The sequence below is a fragment of the Pelmatolapia mariae genome, linkage group LG10_11 (genome assembly GCF_036321145.2).
Source record: "Pelmatolapia mariae isolate MD_Pm_ZW linkage group LG10_11, Pm_UMD_F_2, whole genome shotgun sequence".
NCBI lineage: Eukaryota > Metazoa > Chordata > Actinopteri > Cichliformes > Cichlidae > Pelmatolapia > Pelmatolapia mariae.
In genome coordinates, this window is record NC_086236.1 from 27504356 (window position 1) to 27527994 (window position 23639).

The window sequence follows — 23639 nt, forward strand, 5'->3', positions numbered from 1 at the left end:
GTCACCAGCTCCAGTGAGACTCCCCAAGCAGATCACAAAAAAGTACACTCTGCTCACCACAACAGACACTCTGTGATAGGCCCCCTGGGAGCACATGCCTTTTTGACTGATCTGGATAGGACTCATTCCATAGTATAACCTGCAGCATAATTTGGAGCGAGCCCTACTACCATCTCAAATTCAAGGTCAAATTCCGTACAATGAGGACATCAGAGACAGGCCACGAAGTTCCCAGCCTCCTCGTTATTGTTAAATCATGACCTCTGAGCTTAACTGAGGAAAGTGAGGACTGCAGTATCTTTAGATGTTTAGAGGTTCTTTTGTGACCTCCTGGATGAGTCGTTGATGTGTTCTTGGAGTAATTTTGGTAGGCCGCCTACTCCTTGGTAGGTTCACCACTGTTCCAAGTTTTCTCCACTTGTGAATAATGGCTCACTGGAGTCCCAAAGGCTTAAAAAAATATAACTCTTTCCAGAGCGACAGATGTCAGTGACTTTGTTTCTGTGGCTGTAGTCTTTAGATCATACCATGATGTGCTGCTTTTTGAGTTCTTCACTTTGTCAGACAGGTTCCATTAAAAAACAAAAAAAACAAAAAGCAAAAAACTTTAAAAAAACAAAACAAACAAAAGCAAACAAACTGCACTTTGTATTTATTCAGGTCATCTTTATTTAATATTAAAATTGCAAAAAAAAAAAAAAAAAAAAAACCCAAACAAAATAAAAGAAATCAAGAAGGGGGCAAATAATTTTTCACAACACTATGGAGGCGATTTAAATACTTATAGACAAAAGAAAATGAGATGCATACTGTAAAAGAAAAAAAAATACAGGAAACCAGATCCATGATATAATCCTTTATTTTAACCCATGGGATTTCATTTTTACAGTGCATTTCTTTACAACAATAATTCATTAAGTGACAGGTTTTAGCCACCACTACGGATCAGATAACTATGTATGTTACATTTCTGAGCTCCTCAAAGATTTCAACTTCATAAACACCGTGCAAAAGATTCCAAATATTAGACGATGATAACTACAGAGGTAACGAATGCAGTGATATCTGATTATCCACTGACATTGTTAGCCTCTTGTTATCAAACTCTCAGTTAATCTTTAGTCATCTCAGTGTTATTAAGCAGCTAGCTATCTGTACCATTAAACATACAGAGAGGTGGCCGATTAGAAACCTGCTGCCATCCATAACAAAGAAATATCCTTTGAAAAGAAAAAAAAAAGAGCGAGAGAGACAACACAAAATATGGCACCATTGTCTCAACAACCAGTAGACAAACATTTTTAAGGGGACTGTTGCCAAACTACTCTTAAAAAAACAAAAAACTAAGAGCTCTGTTCAGTCCTCAGCATGTGGAGGAGTCAGTCAGATGGACATAGAGCTTTATGTGGACACCAAGCCATTCGACTAGAGGAACATCAGCACGACCCTTCAGTCACATCTTCCAAGCACCTTCAAATGACTCATCTGAAGAAGACTTCACAGAAACCTGCTGCCTCCCACCCTCATTCTGTCCCCGCAAAACCACATCAGTGTGCGCCACACATCCCTTAGAGCGTTGCACCGCGACTATACCAGAGAAAAGCATTGATAAAAGACACAACCACATCGACTGTGCACATACAGAACACACTGCAGCAATGAACATGTACACGACCTACCAAATGCACGTTAACATAAACCCAGTCCAGTTATCCATCACATGTTACATTCAGGCTCCGAGAGGACAAAAAAACAACAACAACAAAAAAGATGCAATGGCAAAGTAAACAGCAGATTTCTCCCTTTTGCTCAAGTTTGGTCACAAGTGCCCTCCATTACATGACAGCTAGTAGTGCACAAAATAAGAATACAAAATTAGACTTTTAAATACTGTAGCAGCATTTCTTTTCTTTTAAAGTTGAAAGCCTCCAGTAGTACAGGTACAGGCTTTGGAGTCCCCCGACACGTGGAAGGGTGAGCGATTGTCCTCTGAACTGCGAGACGGTGTCCGTCAGGAGGGTGCAGGTGTTTGGTACTAAAAGGTGTGTGGACAGGTTGGAGATGTGTCTCAGGCAGGGGCACCACTAGAGGACCAAGCCGTGTGGAGGCAGCAGGACGCTGCGGCGCTCAGGCCTAAAAATGTCTTTGACCAACCCCCTCCTCCACCTGCTAGCATGCCTTAGCAATTCCTTCTATTACAGTCTATACGTACATCTCCATTTTTAAAGCCCAGCGTCCCAAAGAGTAACAACTGCTCCTCATTCCCGCCCCTGCAGCCAAACTACAGCTGATTGGCGGTAAAAACAGCGCACAGCTCATCAGTCCCATACGAGCAGGACAAAGCCGAGGCGACAATGCTTCAGAGGTTTCTCTCAGCTGGAGGCTGTAGCGATGGCCTTCTTAAGCTGCTGGCTACGGATCTCGCGGGTGCGGGACTCGAGGAGCAGGTCGTGGCAGGTGTTGCACACCAACACGGGGTCGTAAAGCTGCTGGTCTGGGATGGGAAGCTTCAGGTGACAACAGTCTTTACAGAACACATTACCACAGTTCCTGAAAATGGAGAACACATGTAACGTTATTAATAGGAAAAATTATATTTGATGTGAAGGTTTCTGAGACACTTTAGATACCAAACGTATAAGATTTCAAAATAAAAGATCCTCAGGACCCAGAGAGGGCAAAAATGAAAAGGCTAAATGCAGATTATGGATTGATGAGCAGCACAAACAGCTTTACGCTTCTTCCTGAAGCACATTTAAAGGTCTTTTCACACATGGCAACTTTACTGCATTCCATCCGTCTCTATTGCATTTGGGAACGGAAACACAAGTCATTGTTTACATAAATAGAATCAGCTGATTTATAATGTATTACATGTTGGAAAACTTGCTGTGTTTAAGTTACATAAAAAATGGATCAAACAGTTGAACACATGCCCTGCTCAGAGTGCTGCTCTGCCTGTGAATATGAATTTAATTATAAATTTAATATAATTTAATATATATAATTTAATTCCCCAGTGAGTCAAGAGCCTTTGATGCTGAAACCAAAGCTTGGAAAATGCACAGCAAATTGTCTTTTAAAGGCATGCTGCTGCTTTGGCAGAGTCACTGTGCAACTAAAGAGTGCAGAGAGAAACAGGCATACAAAATATACAAACACAGCCAGCTTTTAAAAGGAAACACTCAGATCTCTTAGACAAGTGCTAATCGTGAAGCAGCTTCACTTCAAATGCGAAAAAATATTAAGGCTTAAATGTTAAAAAGAATTTGCACAGCATTTGGAAAATGTACTTATTCTTTCTTGTTCAGAGTGAGACGATGAGACTAATCTTGAACTTGATGTTAACCAGCAGCTGGTCAGATTAGCTTAGCACAAAGACTGAAAACCGGCTGAACAGTTTGTCTGGTTTTATTCAAACAGCAACCAAATTTGCCTTCAAAACTGCACCAGAATAAAAGGAATAGCTGAGCACATAATCACCCAGTAACACAGCAACAAGATGCTTTCACACTGCTGACAGCTAGCAAAGCTAGCATTAGTTAACCTGAGCTAACAGGCTTATGGCTGAAGCTTCACATTTACTTTCTTACTCTGAGCAAATACGTAAACACAAATATTTCCACACTAATATTAATCTAGTCTAACCTTGGCATTTATCTATTTTTTCCTCCAAGTTTTAGCACATGTTGGAAAAATTAACAACAAAAAAGAAACACAATGAAGTCTCTACCTGCAGTGGTGACGTCTCTTGGCTATCCAGAACTCACAGTCACAGTTGAAACAATGGGAGGCCATGTGGTCGGGCACCCACCTCGTAACCTACACACAGAGATAGTTATTAGAAAAGTGTGAGACATAGCTCTGCTCCTGGACATGCAAGTGAGAAGTGAGTGGGAACAAGGAAGGAAGAGTGAAGACAGAAGCTCTGTAGGACACTCACCTCAGTGTCCCTGGGCTCCACTCGATCCCAGCTGCCCTCGGACAGACGGTCCTCGCTGTGGGTAGACAGAGAATCTTCCTCATTGCTGTTGTCTGACTCACGCAGACATGTCTAAGGAGAGAACAGAATGAGATCAGAGGATGGATACAAATAAGAACTCTTCTGAAAATAATTGAGAGTAAATACTCTGAAGACAAAGAGAAATGCTTTTAGTTCTTTCAGTAAAGTCTGTGCTTAAAAAGTCACTCACAATGTCATCCTCGTACTCGACGTATGGCTCTGAGGGAGGGGTGCCATACTGTTGACTCTCAAGCCTCATCTGCAGCTGTCGCACCTGCTGTCGCAGCACCTCAACCTCCTGCTTGTAACCCGCCTCGATCTGACGCAATCTCTGCTGCACGGCATCCATCGGCACAGGCAGCCCATCGTCATCCAGGTAAGCCAGGGCCTGGGGAGGTGGTGGCGAGCTGGAAGCTGAGGGTGAGGAATAAGAGGCTGGCAGGAGCTGATGGGCTGCCAGTGAGTAGCTGGTGAGGGCAGCAGGCCCACACAGTCCAGTGTAGCCTGCACTCCTGGTAGGCCATCCAGTCTGCAGCGCACTGCTCGGACAACAGAGAGCCTCCCTGCGGCAGCACTGCGAGCCATTGGCAATGGCAAAGCCCTGGGCGCGGAGGAGTTTACTGGCAAGCCGGCGGCTCTGGTGGATGTTGGGGTGCTGGGCCCGGCTGGCACCAGAGGCAGACTGGACCAGACCCTGGACACTCTCCCAGTGGGAGCTGAGCAAGCACAGGTCCGAGAGCTGGCTCTGGGAAATCAGAGGGCGAGCAGTTACCTGGATGCAGTCTACAGGAGCTGCCGCTAACACACGCTCTCTTCCACTCGCCCCATTTGTCCTCGTGTCCTCCTTCTCCTTCTGGGGTTGAGCTTGTGGCTGAAACTCAGGCTGCTCCTCATCATTCAAAGTATTCTGGGTAAATTCCTGGGTCACTGCGGAGGGCGAGTTGGGGGGATGATCATTCTCACCTGTAAGAGTCTCAGTGGAGTCCCCCATGGGAAGGAGTGGTGTTAGCTGCTTTACAGCCAGCAGGCTCTTTGACTGACTATCAATTTGTCCTTGAAATACAGAGGTTGGTGTGTTGGCTGCAGGTTGAGTGCTTTTGCAGGGCAGAGGTAAGCAGGGCTCTGATTTATGAGTGGGTGATGGTATACTCTCAGCAGTCCTACAGGGGCTCTCAGCCTCCATTGGAGCTTGTTGGAGTGGAGTATCTGTGATCTGATGCAAAGCTTGCATGAGGGCAGGAGTGGAAAAGGCAGTGTGAGCAAGTGTGACATCCTCACTGAGGGGGACAGGTGAGAGGGGCAGGGAAGGCAGGGGCTGCGTAGTGAAACAGGGTCCATCCACAGCCTCTTCAGCACCCACTACACCTGGGACAGCTTTTGGAGTCGGATGCACAGATTGTCCCTCTCCACTGTCCACCGCAGTGTCAGGTATGAGCTCGTTGGAGCCTTTTGCAGCGGGTTCTTCCACAGCAGGTGAGGGCTCCAGTGCAGAGCGACCCTCCTGGCAGTGCTTGTTGAGATTGGGGTCGCTCGATGTTCGTGTCAGGGGCATCCCATTCTCAAAAGCTGACAGCAGGTCATCCATGGAGCGGGTCTTAGGAAGTCTGTAAATCACCAGTACATACAGATCTTATTTTTTAATGTGTATAAAACGCAGTAATACAGTTCTCCATTTTGAACTCTAGAGGGCAGTCTGACTGTTTGTGTTAGAGTGAATTGTTAAATGTTTGTCATTTTTATGCTTATCATCCATTTCTACATTGTAAAGCAATTCCACAGTCCCCCTCCCCAGATTCTTGAGTTTTTGGGTGAGGGGCTGTAGGTTTGATTACAGACACATCCTATCTGGAAGGTCTGTTTGATGTAAGCTTCCTGCCCAGCAGGAGGTCTCACACACACACACACACACACACACACACACACACACACACACACACACACACACACACACACACACACACACACACACACACACACACACACACACACACACACACACACACACACACACACACACACACTGCCTCGTCTTTGTAACCAAGGGGGGTTAAGAGGGGAGGTACGTGTTGTAAACTATTGTGTGAACTGTAACAGTTTGTCAATAAATAGCTGCGAGGGAAGCTGCTCTTTGAAGGACTTTGGGCTGGAGACAGGTTAGGAGCGTGAGCTCCAAGAGCTGGTTCTTGACCAAAGGCCTCCCTTGCGCAAGTAATCGATCGAACGCTGTTGCCTTGTTTTCTTTCATAATAAATAAGTCTCTAGAACTAGCGGGGTTTGTGGGAACAGACCCAACAGTTTGCCATAACATCACTAGTCAGACTGCGGCAATAGTATAGCTCAGACAAACAGACCTGTCCAGGGAACGGGAGGTAAGCTCGTCTCCTGTGATGGAGGGCGGGAGGTAGAGATCCACAGAATCATCCACAGCAGTGCAGGGGGAGGAGGTGGGCAGGTAGACGGCTGTCCACAACTGTAGTGCCCGAGTATGGCAGACTGGCTGCAGCACCTGACAGACAAATGCACCGGGAGGATAAGTACATAGTAATGGCGTCTAAGATCAAAACTCTTTGAACGTGCATCAGAAAGGATGGCAGGGAAAGTAGGATAGATTTAATCTTTAATCATACTGAAGTTCAAAATCGGAGTCACATTATCCATTAATCAAAACACTTATTCTGCTCACTGAGACTGTGACTGAAGATTATGATCATTACTATGATCAACTGTTTCCTTCAGCAAGTCACCTCACTGAACACTAACTGAAAAGCACAGTGGCTTTAAAAGGAAACACTCAGGAAGCAACTTCCAGCTGCAACTATACTAAACTACAAAAGCTGTGAAAACCGGCAGGTACCATGTCATGAGAAGGGATGTAGAGGAAGTTCTGGAAGTTCTTGTTTGCTGTGCGAAGCAGAGACCACACAGAGCAGGTGCGTTTGTAGATATTCTTTGCCTCCCTTTCACGAGCGTTGTTGCACAGAAACGTGCCGTAAAGACACGAGTATGTGTGCTGCACCAACTTGACCTGGACATGTGAAGAAGACACATCAAGTCAGGCCTTTAATTACAGCACTGATTAACTTTAACTCTCATTGTCGGTGTGTGTGAGACAGCTGACTGATGTGAAACATGACCATGTGACCCAAGACTTTATTCATTAGGCCAAATGTATGGTTTCATGTAATCCTGGCCACTTTTTAAAGTTTATAGAAGATGTAGAGATTAATGCGTAAGACAGACTAGTATAGAGTGCTGTCCAACCACCCACCAGGAAGGCCTCGTTGAACTCAAACAGGCAGGGGAACTGTTTGAGCAGCTGGTGAACACAATCCAGCCACTGCAGGAAGACGGGACACTGCTCGCTCACATCGTCTGAGTTCTCCTGGTGGCCACAGCGGTCCCCAAACTTATGACCAAAGTCCAGCCATTCAGTCTCTACGAGCACCTGGAAACCCTGGGGATAGCACAGAAGTCAGTACCAAAAGCAACAAGAGAATCCAGCAAAATAAGTGCTTACCATATCTATGAGAATATGCCTGCATGTCATCTAAAAATCAAATACATTCGATTAATACTGAACTGTGCAGATGCTCACCTCTAATGTCCTGTAGTAGGGGTCCAGCAGGACCTTGGCGAGGGCTACAATCTGAGGCGTGCGGTCCCACCCGTCTGAGCAGTGTACCAGGACAGGACGACCGTCCCGCTCGACTGCTGAACATACCAGAGTGGCAGCCTTCAGCATGACCGACAGGTGCTGCAGCCAACGGGTGCTCTCTAGTGCTGAAAGCCAGCTGGAAACACGAGAGGGGGTTGATTAGGCAACAACTAACCTATATGGAATATGTCATAACTGAGGTAATCTGAAGACTGGATACAGCATGGATTGGGTTATTTGGGTTAACTATGACGGAGCAGGGAGGCACCTCTCTGGAGGCCTTTCTGCTTCACTTCACACATTCGATGTAAAATACACATAGCTGACACACTGAAAACACATGTAAACATGGGAACAAACGGATAGCCATAACACACATGTGCTGTTGGTTGACGTGTACAGACAGACAGCTGGCAAGCCCAGCAGGAACAGGACTGTGTTCCTGTGCCTGTGTGGTGTTGCCTTACTGTGTGGTGAACCCACTAAAACAGAGAAGGTGGAGGGAGGTGCAAATGAGGCCAGAGCCGCTCAGAGAGAAAGGTCACATAGATCGACTTACTTTCCTGGATCGGGGATCTGACTGCAGACAGCCCTGAGAGCCTGGAAACTGTTCCGGATAGCATGGATGTTGGCCATTCCCATGAACATGACCTCACAGCTGGGGTAGTACTCTGAATACAAACAAACAACTTGGATGAAGGTCGTAAGATATCAACAAACAACAATTTGCTTTCAGTGCAACATTCATAGTCATCTAACAGTGACTGTGTGTAGCCACTGGTAGCAATAATATTTTCCATTTAGTCAAACTGGACTGCACTAAATGCGTTAGCAAGTCACTGTAGAGAGAGGGGATTGTTTCCAGAATGGAAAAGCAGCACTTTGTTAAACAGATGTGTGATCAAAAGCTACACGAAGAACATTTTAAACTTGCTCTGTAAAGGATGATTTCTATAAGACAGGTCTAACAGCATATGAGCACTGACAAGAATTAAAGTGTGTGCAAAAGCTACAAATCACAACCAATATGCTCTAAACTGCCATCATAGCAGAGCCTATCTGAAAGCCATTAGTTTTAAATATTCAAGCTGATCAAGGTAAAAGTTGAATTATGATATAATTACCCATATACTTGTCCAGCTGGCTTTAGTATTATTCAAATTGTTTCTGATTATTACATAAGTAATTAAAAAATAATTAAGCTCCATAGAGCTGAGAGAAATTATAAAGTTGGATATTAAAATTATGTTGAGTCACCATAAGCAGGCAATTTTAGAGTACTGAGTAAAAACACTGTTTTACTTCTCACCGAGTTTCCTGTCTGCTTGATTCAGTTGAATCAGACGCCAAATGATACACACACACACTCCAGATAAGGTTAACAGATGACAATATTTCTGGTTTAATTTGACTTTTTGAAGATGGTGCAAAATTTTTTGGGATTATGCCAACCTTCACATTCGCAGCCTCCGCCCTTAGCTCGGTTAGCCACTGCAGCAGTGTATGAGCGAGCATCCAGAATCAGCAGCTTCTGTGTCACAGTGTTGTCATTGCAGCTGGAGCCGCCCGTCAGAGATGAATCTGGGGAAAGAGAAGATTCTGATCATTATGAGCAGACAGTGTAATGCGAATCGACCTGCCAGGGAAAGGAAGAAAGAGAAAGTGTGAAAGGAGGAGGACGGTGTCAGAAGTGCAGGGAACATGATTAAGAGAAACTGACTCTATTTGTAACCTACTGAAAATCAATATCTCCTCATGATGAACACCACTGTTACCTGGTAAGTCAAGAAGCCTTCTTCCCACAGCTTCTGCAGAGAAAGACGACTGGAACTGAAATACTTCTCTCTGCACCCTTCTCTAATTGTGTTAAAAGCTCTTTTAGCACTTTCTGTAATTTGACATATCTGTGTGTTCCTTGTAAGTTAATATGGAGGGAAAAAAGGAAAGCAAAACCAAGTCTGAAAAAGATACAAAGAGTTGTTTTTCTGAACTGTGAAAGCTGTGCTGACAGCTGTCCTACTTTCTGTAACTCACAATAATTACAATGCAGCAACACTGATGCATGTACTTTCTGTTAAAAAGGAGGACATTAGCAATGGAAAAAAACAAAAACAAAAAACACATTCCCAGCCCTGTGAATGCTTGCAAAGCTCTGAAAACACCAGAGTCCTAGCTATTAGCGGCTGTTTACAACCTGGAAATTCACTGATTTCCTCTCAAAGTTCAAAGTGCTGATTAAAAAGCTAATTAAATTTATGGTGTGCACGATAAAAGCGATTCATGTTAATCAGCTACCTTTATACTTTAAATTGGTGATGATGTATTTATGTACTTGCAGGTATTATTGAAAATGCAGTTACATTACAATTTATTATGTGTTGGTTCTCTTGGAAGTAAAAACTGATAATTAAACAATAGATAAATGCATCTCTTTCTCTCTGGTCAAAGTTTGTGAAAGAAGTCTAGAGTTAGAGAGTGTTTGGCCAGGTTTGCACAGCGTGATCTGCTGTTATGTGTCTGGATGACTGCAGAGAGAGAGAGTCTGTTTCAGACACTCACTACTGGAAGCACTCTGTTTGGTATAGGTGTGTGGGCTGCCTGAGTAGACTGCAATATGATGCGATCAGTGGCTGTGACTTTAAGAAAACGAGTGAATTTGGACCCTGGATGGTTTAATTTGACAAACAGGGTCATCGTGTAATGCACAGATGTGCAAATGGATGAGGAGTGCAAGTATGGACGTGCAAAGAAAATCAAACAGCAAGATTACCAAAATCACTATCGGAAGAGTCAGGAGCTTCCCCGCGTTGTCGATTTGTTTGTGCACCCTTGGTTCCGCTGTCCATCTGACAGGCCTTAGCGATGGACGTAACTAGATACTCATCATCTGTGTTCCTCCAGCCCCACCAGCTAATCTCAGGCTGGCTACAGCGGGCAATCACTGCCCCGTTCTTCTGGTGCCTGGAAAGGAAGGTTACAGAGTTAATTAACCTAAAATGATGGATTTTCTTCAGCTTGCACCCATATAAGCTGGAGAAAACATGCACACAAAGTTACCTGTAGACCACCACTGGGATCCTCTTCCAGGATCTAAAAGAAGCCACACTCTCCAGCTCCTTGTCAGTGATCCAGATTGGAATCAGAAGCTTCTGTGGGTAGCTGGAGCACAGCCTACAGGATGAACAGAAGGTTAGAGGTTCTAAAGGAAGTTTTAAAACCGTTTATAATGCTGCATTATCTTTTGATGAGGAAAACCAAGATGAAACTGGCTGCAAAAGGACATTCCCTAAAATGTTCTGGTTTTCAGGGTCACTGCAGCATCAATATCTCAGCTAGACCAGGGAACAAATCAGAAACTTCCATCTGTCTTTGCTTTCTCCTCTTTCTCTCCCAGGATACTTTCTTCAAATTCTAATCACTTGCTCAGAGTCTAATAGCAGGAGGGAGAGAGACTGTGTGTGTGTGTGTGTGTGTGTGTGTGTGTGTGTATAAAATACAGTGCTGAGTCATGGGCCTCAGCAGGCTGTGACTTGTTTAATTAGCCAGTTGTCCTATGTGTGTGTCTGTCTCAGTGGGGTGTGTTCTCCTGGGCCCTCCAAACAGACTGACCTTTTTTTTTTGTAGCATTTATTTACCCAGACTGCAAAGGAGACCCTGATGTACAGGTGCACACACTCATACATCCATTCAGTCTATTGTTTCTACTTAGGTGACTGCCTTAATACAGCTTATCTTAGGCTGAACTACCCAACCTGGTAGCTTCAGCACACACACACACACACACACACACACACACACACACACACACACACACAGAAAGCTGTTTGTTTCAATGACAGGGAAAATTGCAGCTTTAAAGACATCCTAGATTAGCCATTAGCTTGTCTTATTTAAAGTGTACCTATTGGACATCCATTAATCAATTAAGACTTCTAGTCACAGTGGATGATGATGAAAACATCAAAGTCACATATCTAAAAGATGTGGAATTTGCTTCTAGGTGTTGCCTTTCACTTTAAGGTACCCTTTTCTTCCCTCCCGTCCCTGGTGACACTCTCATTCTGAAAAACCTTGGATCTCATCAAAAAGTAACTAACTCTAAAATTCAGACACTTATATTACCAACCAGAGTTCCCACTCTGGCAGAGCTCTCAGAAATCTCACAGAAACACTGCCATTCACCGTCAACTATCCAATCATTACTCTTTATAATGACACCATTCTATACTACTAACACTAGATGCAGTCATCGGGATATACCTGCTGTGCTTTTCATGGTTAAGCATCAGTGACATACTTGTAGTTGCAGTTGATGTCAGACACTCTCCAGATGTTTTGAGTATCGAAGCCCATCCTCTTGACCTCCATTTCCATTCTCTGACGTACATGATCACCTACAAACACACATAGAACATGGAGCGAGGGTATAAATGAAAAATGCCCTCTCAAACATTTACTTGTTCTAAAACTGTGAACGAATGTGTGTGAACCTGGGCGGCAAAGATGAAGGTGCTGATCTTCATCGTCAGCGCTGCCTCCTAGACACCACGCGTGATAGGCCAGGGCGAACAGGTCCTCCAGCCGTGATGGGTGTGCTATGGCCCGGTTCAGACGTTTGACCCACTCCTGGCACTGCTTGAACGTTGCAAAGTGGCATCTGTGGAGATTAGAAAGATTAGTGAGATCCAACAAACCCTTCATGCACTGGGGACTAGGAGAATAAATAAATAAATAAATAAATCAGCTGTTCTGTGATTTTCCAGCCTTTAAACCAGAGTAGTAATGTGGTTGCTTAATAATGAGGAACCAAAATGCTGCTGGGCACATCTGCTACCGAGTATGCGACGGTTCCACTGGTTTTAAACTTTACAGATGTTCATGAACACATAAAGATGAGAATTTACCAACACCCTTTATTACCTTTGAAACCTTAGTTTCAAAGAAGTATTACCTACATATTATTTTACATTTCCTATCTAAGGTGGGCGAATGACAGTGCGTCACAAGTTGTGACCAAAATCATCAATGACTACAAGTACAGTTCAGTTCTGCAAAAACACATAATTTGTCTCTTTCTCCATGTCAAGTCCTTTTACATTATTGCTTAATTTGATCTCAAGTAAGTCAAACTGAACTCCAAATTCAGTCAGTCTGTTGTTATGTGTACAATTTACAATTGGTAATGTGCAATATGAACAGTTTCCTAAATGAACCCATAGTATTACTAATTCAAATGTGTATCAGAGTACTGTGCTGTAAGAGAGTGTAAGAGTGAGGGGCTCTCCTTACCTGACAACTTTAGAGTCTTTGCAAATGATGTGCAACTGGAACATATCTCTACTCTCTACACTTTCTATCAGCCTGAGAGGCACCTGCAGAGGGAGACAGAGAGCATGTGCATTTAGCCTGATGGCCCACTGTGTGAGCAGACAGCACACTGGCAGAGAAATTACCACCCTCTGGTCTAGCACAGACTGTATCCAGGTTAGACACACTAAGTAAACCTTTAACCTGACTGCAGAGGAACAAAAGGCCTCACTGGTGTTCCAACTTTGCCTCTAGAACTGTTATGATACCAAGTGACAGCTACAAACCGCTGTCTCTTATGCTTTTCAAGCAGGTAAGTAGTACTTTAGAGTAAGATGTTAATGAACCCCCAACGAGGTTTAAAAAATTCCTTATGGACAAACCTTTGAGCATAAGGACTATGTATGTGCACTTTTTACAAATAATGGCCAGTTTAATTCATGAGAGAGAGTGCTGGCGACACAGTCATTTCACAAAATGATTAATCCATCTACCACTCTGCTGAATGTAAATTACAGTTTGGCCTCAGTGCATCCCAATCATGTAAAGTGAAGAGGAGCTTAATGACAGCTGTCTAGACTATGGCAGAGGGTGATGTTTTATCATATGGTACTCACAGATATGTCAATGTCCACACCTGGGTAGGTCTAAAACACAGTGACACCATGGAGCACAGACAAGGAGAGAAGGAGGGAGGGAAGAAATAAGACAGGAGGAAATGGAAAAAAACAAAACAACAAACTATTAAACCCAAAAAGGAGGCATTGGGAAATGAAGAGTTAAAAGGAAAGTAAACACCAAAGAGGCTGCGAGATGAAAAGACAACCGAGCGGATCACGCTGTGCACTATTTGTAGCACATGGCCAAGTCAAATGGAAATCATGACGAGATAGACAAACACAGGCGGGAGCAAAGGGCAAGAAAACAGCTTAAAAGTAAGAGGCTGTAAAGAGTTGTGAAGGGGAGGTGTGGGTGAAAGGTTGTTGTTTGCTGGCATTCATACAGTTCATGTGTGCTTCTGGGGTCAAGGCAGGAGTCTGTCTAAGTAGGAAATCAGTTTGATAAGGACTGTTAGTCTGTGACATTTGAACTTTGTGTGGTAATCTCACTCTCCTCTGCTTAAAGTTAAGGTGAGGACGTGCCTTGGTGATTGGCCCTCGCCACCTCCTTTGTTTTTAAAACTGTCATCTTTTCCAGAAGCTGAATCCTTCTGGAAAAGATGACATGGATTTGGGAAGAAGGATTTTCATTGCCAGTGAATGCAAACAACCAGCCTGTTTGTATTTGAGCAAGGCCTGACGTCAGCAGGAGCGAGCTGGTGGACAGCACTGCCAGCCTGGATGTCACATTAAACCTTTGTGGTTTCAGGATTAGAGGGTCTAGTGCTCCTGTGATTTAACCTTGGTACAAACAACTACATGCCAAGTAAGCTAAAAGTGCTCTACGGGTACCCCATTGAAAGTTTATTTGCCTTATTGCCACAGTTCTTTCTTAATAAAAACTTATATGGGGGAAGGGAAAAAGTCTAATTGCATCCAAACTAAACATCCTTCCCTCTCCTCTGCTGGTGGCATAGGGCTCTGGCAGAAGTGACAGTTCTGTGATTCTTTGTTAGGTTTGTTGTCGGAGACATGCACTCACATTGATGACTGAGTCCTTGAACTTGATGTGAAGTCTGTAGTTAGAAATGGCAATGATGGCTTCATCAGCACGGCCAAGGTATTCCACACCTTCCCCCTGAAGAACTGGGAACGGCACCTGCAAAGACCCAAAAACAATGGAACTGTTTACGTCTCCTGTGCATGAAACATTACACCAGCACGTATTTAACAGCTTTATTCAATCTACTGGAAGTCTAATCCTGACAGAACATATTATGTTAATGCCGCGTCCTCAGTTTTGGTGCAACTCATTCTAAATATTGATCGTGGGAATGTCATTTTTGGACAATGACAAATTAAATTTAACTTTGACTGAAAAGCCAGACCATTAATGTCTGTGTACTACTGTGGATTTTTTTAGATGGTCATCAAAAAAAAGTAATCTCAGAGCAAAACAGCAAGATATGTGACATGATCTGTTAAGCTCCTTGTCATACTTTTAGAGGTACTTAAACTCAAATATTATATTGGCACGGCATTTCATTTTTATAAGCAATACCCAGCATTGCTGACAGCTTGTGATCATCCTGTCAGAGTAATATTGAAGATAAAAGAAAAAGAGGGACATGAGAAAAAGCGTGCATGCGTAGCTGTCCAATTAGGGCATATGAGTTTTACAGAAGAGCCTTTGTGAGCACAGAGGGGCTTGTTGGTGGAAGGGAGACTGTCTGCTCCGGTGTAGAGGGAGAGGGATCCCAAACTGTCCATTAACATTCCATGGCCATTTGATTAGTCACAGCCAAGCCCCGGCTTCAGCCGCAACGACACCCCTACATTAAGGTAATTGCTTCCCAACAGAGGTTAACAGAACATTTTTCATTTCATTCTGAGGCAGGGTATTATCTTAAAAGTCGACAGAGTGGGAGAGACACATGGTTGCACGTGCCAACTCCTAAAACATCTTTTCATTTATCTAAAACAGGAAGCTTTTAATCAGTTTCAGACCAGCTGCTCTTGTTGTTATTCTGTTTACTTACTTTACTGCTTTTTCAATATAATTAAAAAAAGATGCACTGAAACAAAAGATCTTGAATAAATGGTGTTGACCAGGAGCACAAGTGTTAGATTATAAAATAACTTTGTGAAACACTCTCGGCTTGGTGATGAATTGGGGGACTGTGTAAGGCCCATTCAGTCTTGATTATAACATACTTTTTTTCCTCAGTTGTCACTTGGATGCGATTGGCACGAGCACAGTTATCGCTATGGCTGCTTCAAACTAATGAAAAGTGCGACACCGGTCTTGTTGTTGAGTTGCTAAGTAGTGAGGAAAGTGTTGCTTAGAGACAACATTACCTCATTCTGTATTAGCATGCACTGCTGAGTGACGCTGAAGAGGACCCACTAGTGCATGTTAAAAAAAGACAACATGCAGCAGAGCAAATGCAAGGCTATAGCAGGCCCACTTGAAACAGCCAACACTGCAGAAAGAAGAGCTCCACAGCACAAAAAGCTAAATGTGACCGATATTCCCATCACTCCATCTAGTCCAACAGACTATTTACTCTCATGCCAAATTGCATAAAACTTTAAAATAAAGCAGGACTATTATGTAGAAATCCCATCAAGTGGTAAGAGGTCAAAAGATGTTGATGATGGCTGATCCATAAAAATGTTTTTAAAAAAAAAAAAGCCCTGATATTTATCACTGCACCTGCTGCTCATCAATAACTGAAAACTTCCACATGAATCGAGACAGGAAGCATGACGAGGGGAAAAAAAAAAGAAGTGTAGCTTAAACTGGGAAATGGAGCACATAGTACTCTGCGCTCAGACATCAGCAGAGCCAAATATAGGCAGCAGCAGCCCCCTCCTTCTCGGCACAATAGAGCGGGACTTTGAAATATTTTTGGGATTAAAATATTCCAGTTTTTCAACTGACAAATTGAAAGTGACAGGAGGACAAACGGCGCTGACACCTAGCTAGGTTAAGCTTAAAAACCATGTAGCTACTGACTGAGGAAAAGGACTGAGGATACCGTTTTACAATATATAAAAGGAAAACGCCACAAAAGCAAAGGAAAGGTATACAATTTCATTAAATACTGGCTCAGTGGCAGTAGAAATTCAGGTAGAGAGTGTACACATTTCTCTGCTGTGGAAAAGACTTGAAGTGTGTTGCTAGGAGTGCCATAGTTAACATGGTGTACAGACTGCAAGCTGCATTAAACAAGCTGTGCTCCAAAAGTAGGTGCATGAGTCACTGGCAGCCAGCAAGTGCAACAGAAGATACTGTGTCACGTTTCCTCTATGAAGCCTTCAGCAGCAGAAATATGACAAGAGAGAGAGAGAGAGAGAGAGAAAGAGAGAGGGGGGGAGGGAGGGTGAGTAGAAAGCCCCATTTAAAGAGGAAAAAAAGAAAACACTGACTTGTGAGTCGTGACTTCCGGTTTAAGCAGCCTGCCTGTTAGGACATGCACGTGAGCAAATGTACGCGCAACTGAAAGCATGCACCATGACTTGCACGCACGCAGGAGGGAAGGCAGTAGGGTAATAAATACAGTGGGGTGGGGAAATGCCTGCAATTTGTCCGCAGTAAGAGACATCAGCTGTCAGTGAAACCATCATGGGAGAGCCTACACATGCACAAAAAGTCACACAAAAGCACATGCATGTGACTCCATGTGTGAATGCAAGGGGAAGGGAAGCAAGCGTAAGAGTGCAGAAACAGAAAGATTCTGCCATAAGAATTCAGCAGATTAAAAGACACTCTCATAAACTTTGCTAGCAGACTATGAACCAGCCATGCTTCCTTTGCACACTGCTCAGCTGGAAAAAATATACAAAAGACCTTTGACACACAGAGCCCTTTAAAGCATAGCACTTTAATAATAAAACATTTGAACAGGTTGATACTCCCTGCAGTTCACTAGAAACCAAGTGGCTTCAATTGAAAGCCACAAAAAAGAAACAACAGATAGTGACCCCAGGCCCCTCCTCCCTCCACTTTTCCTTTGTCCAGTGCTCCAGACACATGATGCTAAGCTCCATTAACCAGCAGACAGCCACAGAGCGCCAGCTTAACACCAGAGGGTCAAGCGCAAGTTAGCCATCACAGTTCTGCTTACTTGTATCCTCACATGGAACAGACTTTGAAATCCTTCTCACTTAACTGACCTAAATGTTTCTGAACCTTCTTATCCTCTGCAGCGGCTTCTAATTTATTTATGTAAATTTTTTTTGGAACAGCTTGGGGTAGTTTATTCTGCAGTATGGCTCACATATGCAAACCTCTCAAGTAAAATTTCTACTGTATTTAGAAGTTGATCTTCAACAGGCCAACTACATATATGTATTTAGCCTTTTTATGTTAATAATATGAACATTTACATTTATATTCAAAAAATAAATGTTTTAAAGTAGGTCAAGCACAAGTGCTCCTTTACAACCAATGCACTTAAAGAAAGGCCTGAGCCACAATTCAGTCCTTTCATATGTACATGCAAAACAACTTCCTGCTCTCCTTATTAAAGCTTTGCATAAAAATATCCCTTATCTTTACATGCTGGCTTAATTCAGAACCAATTTTAAAAAAAGTTTACTGAAGAGAATTTGTTTTCTTATTAGAACTCTATGATACTTTATCTGTAGAGAATGCGGGCAATTGCTGCATTCAAATGGAAATACTTGTTATTCTAATTGCTAATTAATTTTGTCAGTGTTTAGCACAGGAAAAAGTTGAGCTACATGACAGTGAAAAAAAACAAAAGCATTCCTCTGGGTCCCCATCACCATCACTTCTTCCATGTCTGACCTCAAGCCTGTCGGGTTGAGACTTGTGCAGTAATATCTCGGAAATCATGAGATGACCAGGCGTCAAGGTGAGGGTGTTTCAGAGGAACACTGATTTTATTAGCCACCAAGATTTAACATAACGTCACAACCTAGAAGTGCCACACTTGTTCCTGGTTTTCTAATATTAAGTCATGTTGCTGGGCGTGAGAGCAGATGGGACCGTGCTGTAGAAGTGGTTGTCACCTCACCTGAAGGCTTTCATCCTCCTTCACCAGCTCCTTCTGGGGGAACAAATCCTTGGCCTTGATGTACTCCAGACTGGGAGGCCCCTCTTCACCCTGTCAGACACAAACACAATCCAGCGATAGAAAGATAAATACTTCCGTTGTGATTCATGTCAACATATCAATGTGAGACTACATATGAGAAACTGAAGCAACACACAAAGTCCATAAAGTTTGTTGATAGCAATACTGAAGCATGTGAAGAGACATGAAACAATCAATACAACCAAACCCAGAGTTAATATTCTCACTGCTTTTATCCAGGTCATTAGGCTCTGGTAGTTCATTGGTTCATACGTGCCAGGTAGAGTTTTGCAATCTCTTGCAGCCAGCTCAGACATCACGTAGGAGATTAAAAATTTACTACGAGGGCCCTAAAATTGTACATTTGAAGAAGAAAAAGAAAAAAAAGTAGTACACAACCTTGTGTTAGGTCAATGTGCCAAACCATTTAAAATGTTTATTACTTGCTTATGACTGACAGTTTTCCTGCCTGATGAATACTAATGCTGAAAGAGAAATGCAACTTTTGATGTCTGCAGTGTGTTTGCTTTGGCACTGCAGTGCAGGTGGTTACTGCAAGTGTAAAAGATACCCAGTGCTGCCTATCACAAACCAGTACACTATGTGACTGGGTGTAGTGCAAACAAAGATACTGCGATTAACTTGAGGATTTTACCTTTTTTTTAAAAAAAATACAGATTATACAGATAATAAACGTAACTATTTTGATTGCAAATATGATTTGCAAATATTTCTGCAGTTTCTTAGAAATTACAAACAAACAAAAAAAAAAAAAACAGCTGCAGTCTTTTCAAGTTCACTTCTCTTCTAATGGATGGTCGGCTAAAATTAGACTGCAACACTTTAAGGAGTGGCGGAGATGAGAACGAGAGGAACAAAGAGGGCAGTCGAGTCTGTCCTTGAAGCTTAGGGGCCTGTGTCCAACTCGGGCTGAGCAAATATGTTCATCAGGTCATACTTCAATCACTGGACTTAAAGGGGTGAAAAGCAATCACATGATGAAACTGAAGGACATGCCCTTGGCTTTTATTCTCTTTAATCCCTATTCTAAAAACACCAACGTTTTGCAAATAATTTTTATATTTTTTTTTAACTTCATAATTCAAAAGTAAGCACATTAAGCAAATTAACATCTTCCCCAATATACCATTCTATACTCTATAGTGTATATAGTATGGTACATTAGTGTGGTGCATGTCCAACAATTTTCTAGCTTTGTGCTATAACACGAATAAGTTCCAATCCTTCTCGTTCAGGTGCTGTGTCATTTCTGCCACTTTACTGCTCTGCTGGATTTTCACTTTTCCATTTGAGTGCGACCCTGTGTCATTTTGGTTTTATAATAAAATCAGAAATAGAGGCCTAACTGGGTGGTTTATTTCTGTGAATCACATCCACGGAATCTTCTAGGATCCCACCAAGATAGTTATAGTATATTTTAAAAAAAAAACCCCAAATAAACCACACAACAGCAAAGTATCAGTTAGGTGAAATTATTGAATTTTAAAAAGCAAAATGAAAAAAGATCCCATGCATATTAAACCAAACCCCCCCCCCCCTCCAAAAAAAAAAAAAAAAACTGGCATGAGGAGGCGTCGAGATCAATTACAGTATTGTGTTTGAAAATGTTGTTTAATTTTAAAATACGGATTAGAATACAAGACAATAAGAACAAAGTGAAATTAACCTGAAAATGAAAAACCTTTAACACTGCATCCCAAGAGGAGGACATGCTGAAATTTCAGGAATTATATCAGAAACCAACTGATGTCTGACCACAGAGAACTCCTGCCGTGTTTACAGTGGTTACATCTGTAATCCGGAGGCTCAAACTGGTAATTAAACCACACGATAAGCATACCACCCATTGGGCTGGTAACAGATGGACATAGTGTCCCTACAGTGACAACCCCTCACCTACAAGTCACCAATCACCAACATTTTCCCAAAAGCATCACATCACAAGTAATAATGACAATGCCAAGGCAGTATTTTTCAGCTTATGTGACATAGCTCCATCAGTAGGTAATAATTACAGTGAGCTAAAAACATACATCTGTGATAGCACAGGTGGTGTCATGGATGATGAAAACTTTTGGCCGATGATGAAAACAGTTGGCACCCCAAGGTGGCTAAGCAGTGCAGGAGAGGATGGCTGGATGCAGCTCTAGATTTAGGTATTGCATGGACAAAACAGCACAGGTGTCAAATTCTTGGCAACCCTTGGAAGGGAGAATATCCAGCTACCAGGGATTTCCCTCTCTCAAAAAGGGCCTTTTGAGGTAGGCACGGGGGTAGAAGTCTGACAATGGGAAAGAAAAGTGATAAATCCCAACTGAAAGTCATCTGTTAATTTATTATAGTATAAGTTGCAATAAACAGTGGTGGTGATGATTGCCACAGAGGTGGGTGTCATGGTGAATGTGTCCATGTGAGGCATTTAAACCCCCTAATGAGTTGCTCCAGTGGTAAGTGCTATCTAGCATTACTGCAGGCTCCATTTCCTCCAAATGTTGCCTTTACGTTCATGGTAATGCTGTGTTTCCATCTTCATATAAATGCACACTCAAAATGAGGGGAGAGTGGTGGTTTTGTAATGCAACGATCAAGTAAAGTGTGCTGTGTGTGAGGAAGAGGAAAAAACTCCTGTTCAGTGATTATCATCTATATTTAGACCAGATAAATATGCTTTAATGAGTGCGTTGTTGTTGTTTGGTAACAAACAGAAATCTGATAGAAAATGGGTTGAAACTCCTTTTAGTTTTCATGTAAATTCTAGCAAAGCCTCCATGATGACACTCATTTGTTGTTCTCGGTAGCTCTGAATCGGTATCACAACTTGAATGTTAGCATGAATGTAATTACTCCAGTTGACTGCTTGTAATTAGGATTATATAGTATCACACGAATGGCGTTTTCCACCAAATCAAATGTTAAAATCCTCAGTTTAAAAACACCAACCTGTGGTGCCTCTCTAAGAAGAAACACATTCTGGTTGTCCCAGAATGTGGTTGTCCCCTCCTCCAAATCCTTTTGAAATGCAACCCCACTAATCTGTTGACCTTTTACCCTGAGCCAACAGGTGGCATCAGACTGATGAGGCAGCTGTGCAACATCAACATTACTTATGTTCACCTGAGAATTGGTGTATGTATTATGACTGTGGCCATCAGTCAGAGGGGTCCTATGAGGTCATCACACGCTGATCGACCACCACATCAAATTACTTCAGCCACTAGTATTATAGAAGTCCCTCTGAGAAATTCAATTATAATCAATTACTCTAAAGTTAACCAAAACCAACCTCCAAATCAGTTTTTCCTGTAAAAATGTGTCAATTTACATTATAATATCTTACAAAAAAAAAAAGCAGACAGACACTTGGACCACAGCCACACACTTTCATCTCCCATCAACAATCCATCTAATCTGGTTTGGTTTCCAAATACCCCAGGCAGCATTACCTGGTAGACTCTTGGCCACATTTATACTTTTCTCTTGCAGAGCTCTGACACAGCATTTCTCTGATTCCCACAAGTACGCGATGTACTTTAAAGACAAGAAGAGCTAAGTTGTGTATGTGTTGCCCTAGAAGCACAAGACACTACCTAATGAGCTATTGCTATTAGCTTATATTAACAGCAATAGATTCAAATACCATAGGAACATACTCATTGAACTACATGAAACATGGATATATGCATATTTCAGCTTCATAGATTCTTTGCACAAAGATGATGCTTAAAGACCTGGCTTTAAAAACCGTCATTACATTTGGAGACTTTTTTGGAGGGAGTTTATTTTGTCCATATTGTGATTTTTGTTTCCACAAGCAGACAATCAGCTTACAGAAGATTAAAGGAAAACAGGGATGCTCTCACTTCTAAACAGCTCCCAAAGATGGAGCACAGCTTGTCCTGTGCCCGACACGTTTTTGCTTCGTCACTGCTGCGAGCCTGCGCACCCTCCCCCACCTTTGTCCAACCAGCTCAAAAAGCTGGAGCTGACAGGCATGCGCGCATACGCCTCCGTGCATTTACCAAATATAAATGTCAGAGTTGATAGCACATGAAACATCAAGATAACATTAATAGCCAAAACAGTATCAGCTATGATATCAGCTACTGTAGCAGCCAACGAGACAGCCGTGGCAAGACAGATTAGCAGCATGCATGTGGAGGGAATAATGCACAGTTGCTTTTTCCAAGTTTTACTTCTCTGGGGAAAGCATGTGTGAAAACGGTCCTGCACGTATGCAAATGGAAACAGGACAGAATAGGTAGACAAAGTGAAAGAGACATTGGCACAGTGTTCATGAATAAATGTCTGGTTTCCATGGATACGACAGCCTCTTTTTAGAGGCCCTTTCACCCAAAAGCTTTTTCTAACAATTTGCTGTCCTTACTCACCAGATTATTTACTTAATCTGACTGGTGCTTTGTCCCAGAGTTTTTCGGATTAGAGAAGCACTACAGGATGCCAAGGTGACCTCCTGAATATGTGGACAACACGCACTTACATCTCTGCTTTTAACTGTTCGGTCATTCGCCGTGTTGGACATGATAAATATATTAAACGATGATTCTAAATAAAAAAGCGAGGGGAAAAAGGACGAAAATGACTGCAGGCAGAGGGTGCAGAGACAGGGCAGAATGAAAAACATTATATATAAACATTAAAAATAACCAGGCCAAAGATATTTTTCTGAGTAGAGCTAGGGAGCAGATTCTAAGTAAAAAAGTCAAGATCAAAGATGGCAGACTATGACAAATCTCTCTAAATGCATTTCTTTCTCCTTGTCCCATCGCCACCTACATTAATCTTCAATCGATCACTGTGTTCTAAACAATCAATTCCATTTTTGTGTTATAACTGGGCAGTACTCCAAGAACTGAAAAAAATAAACTGGGCAGGGTTTTCTTTACGTGAACAGAATCCATCCGAAATCCACAAAGTTGGAGTAACACTTT

At 42.5% G+C, this 23639-nt stretch overlaps 1 protein-coding gene across 6 annotated transcripts in view; it reads right to left on the reverse strand.

Annotated features, from left to right (window-relative positions):
• Positions 1 to 843: 843 nt before the first annotated feature.
• The window catches only part of mtmr4 (myotubularin related protein 4), a 39757-nt gene continuing 16961 nt past the window's right edge, over positions 844 to 23639 (reverse strand). For 3 of the 6 annotated variants that reach the window (XM_063485598.1, XM_063485599.1, XM_063485596.1), the window contains 17 exons: positions 18610 to 18699; positions 14607 to 14723; positions 13583 to 13612; positions 12948 to 13030; positions 11956 to 12315; positions 10716 to 10829; positions 10429 to 10619; positions 9111 to 9239; positions 8218 to 8329; positions 7599 to 7794; positions 7272 to 7457; positions 6858 to 7028; positions 6355 to 6509; positions 4194 to 5607; positions 3944 to 4054; positions 3734 to 3822; positions 844 to 2550 (listed from right to left, as the gene is read on the reverse strand). In XM_063485598.1, the coding sequence (XP_063341668.1) occupies positions 2373 to 2550; positions 3734 to 3822; positions 3944 to 4054; positions 4194 to 5607; positions 6355 to 6509; positions 6858 to 7028; positions 7272 to 7457; positions 7599 to 7794; positions 8218 to 8329; positions 9111 to 9239; positions 10429 to 10619; positions 10716 to 10829; positions 11956 to 12315; positions 12948 to 13030; positions 13583 to 13612; positions 14607 to 14723; positions 18610 to 18699 (3726 nt within the window). In that variant the 3' untranslated portion in view covers positions 844 to 2372. The remainder of the gene's footprint in view (positions 2551 to 3733; positions 3823 to 3943; positions 4055 to 4193; positions 5608 to 6354; positions 6510 to 6857; positions 7029 to 7271; positions 7458 to 7598; positions 7795 to 8217; positions 8330 to 9110; positions 9240 to 10428; positions 10620 to 10715; positions 10830 to 11955; positions 12316 to 12947; positions 13031 to 13582; positions 13613 to 14606; positions 14724 to 18609; positions 18700 to 23639) is intronic. The other 3 variants (XM_063485600.1, XM_063485601.1, XM_063485597.1) reach the window with 3 other exon arrangements.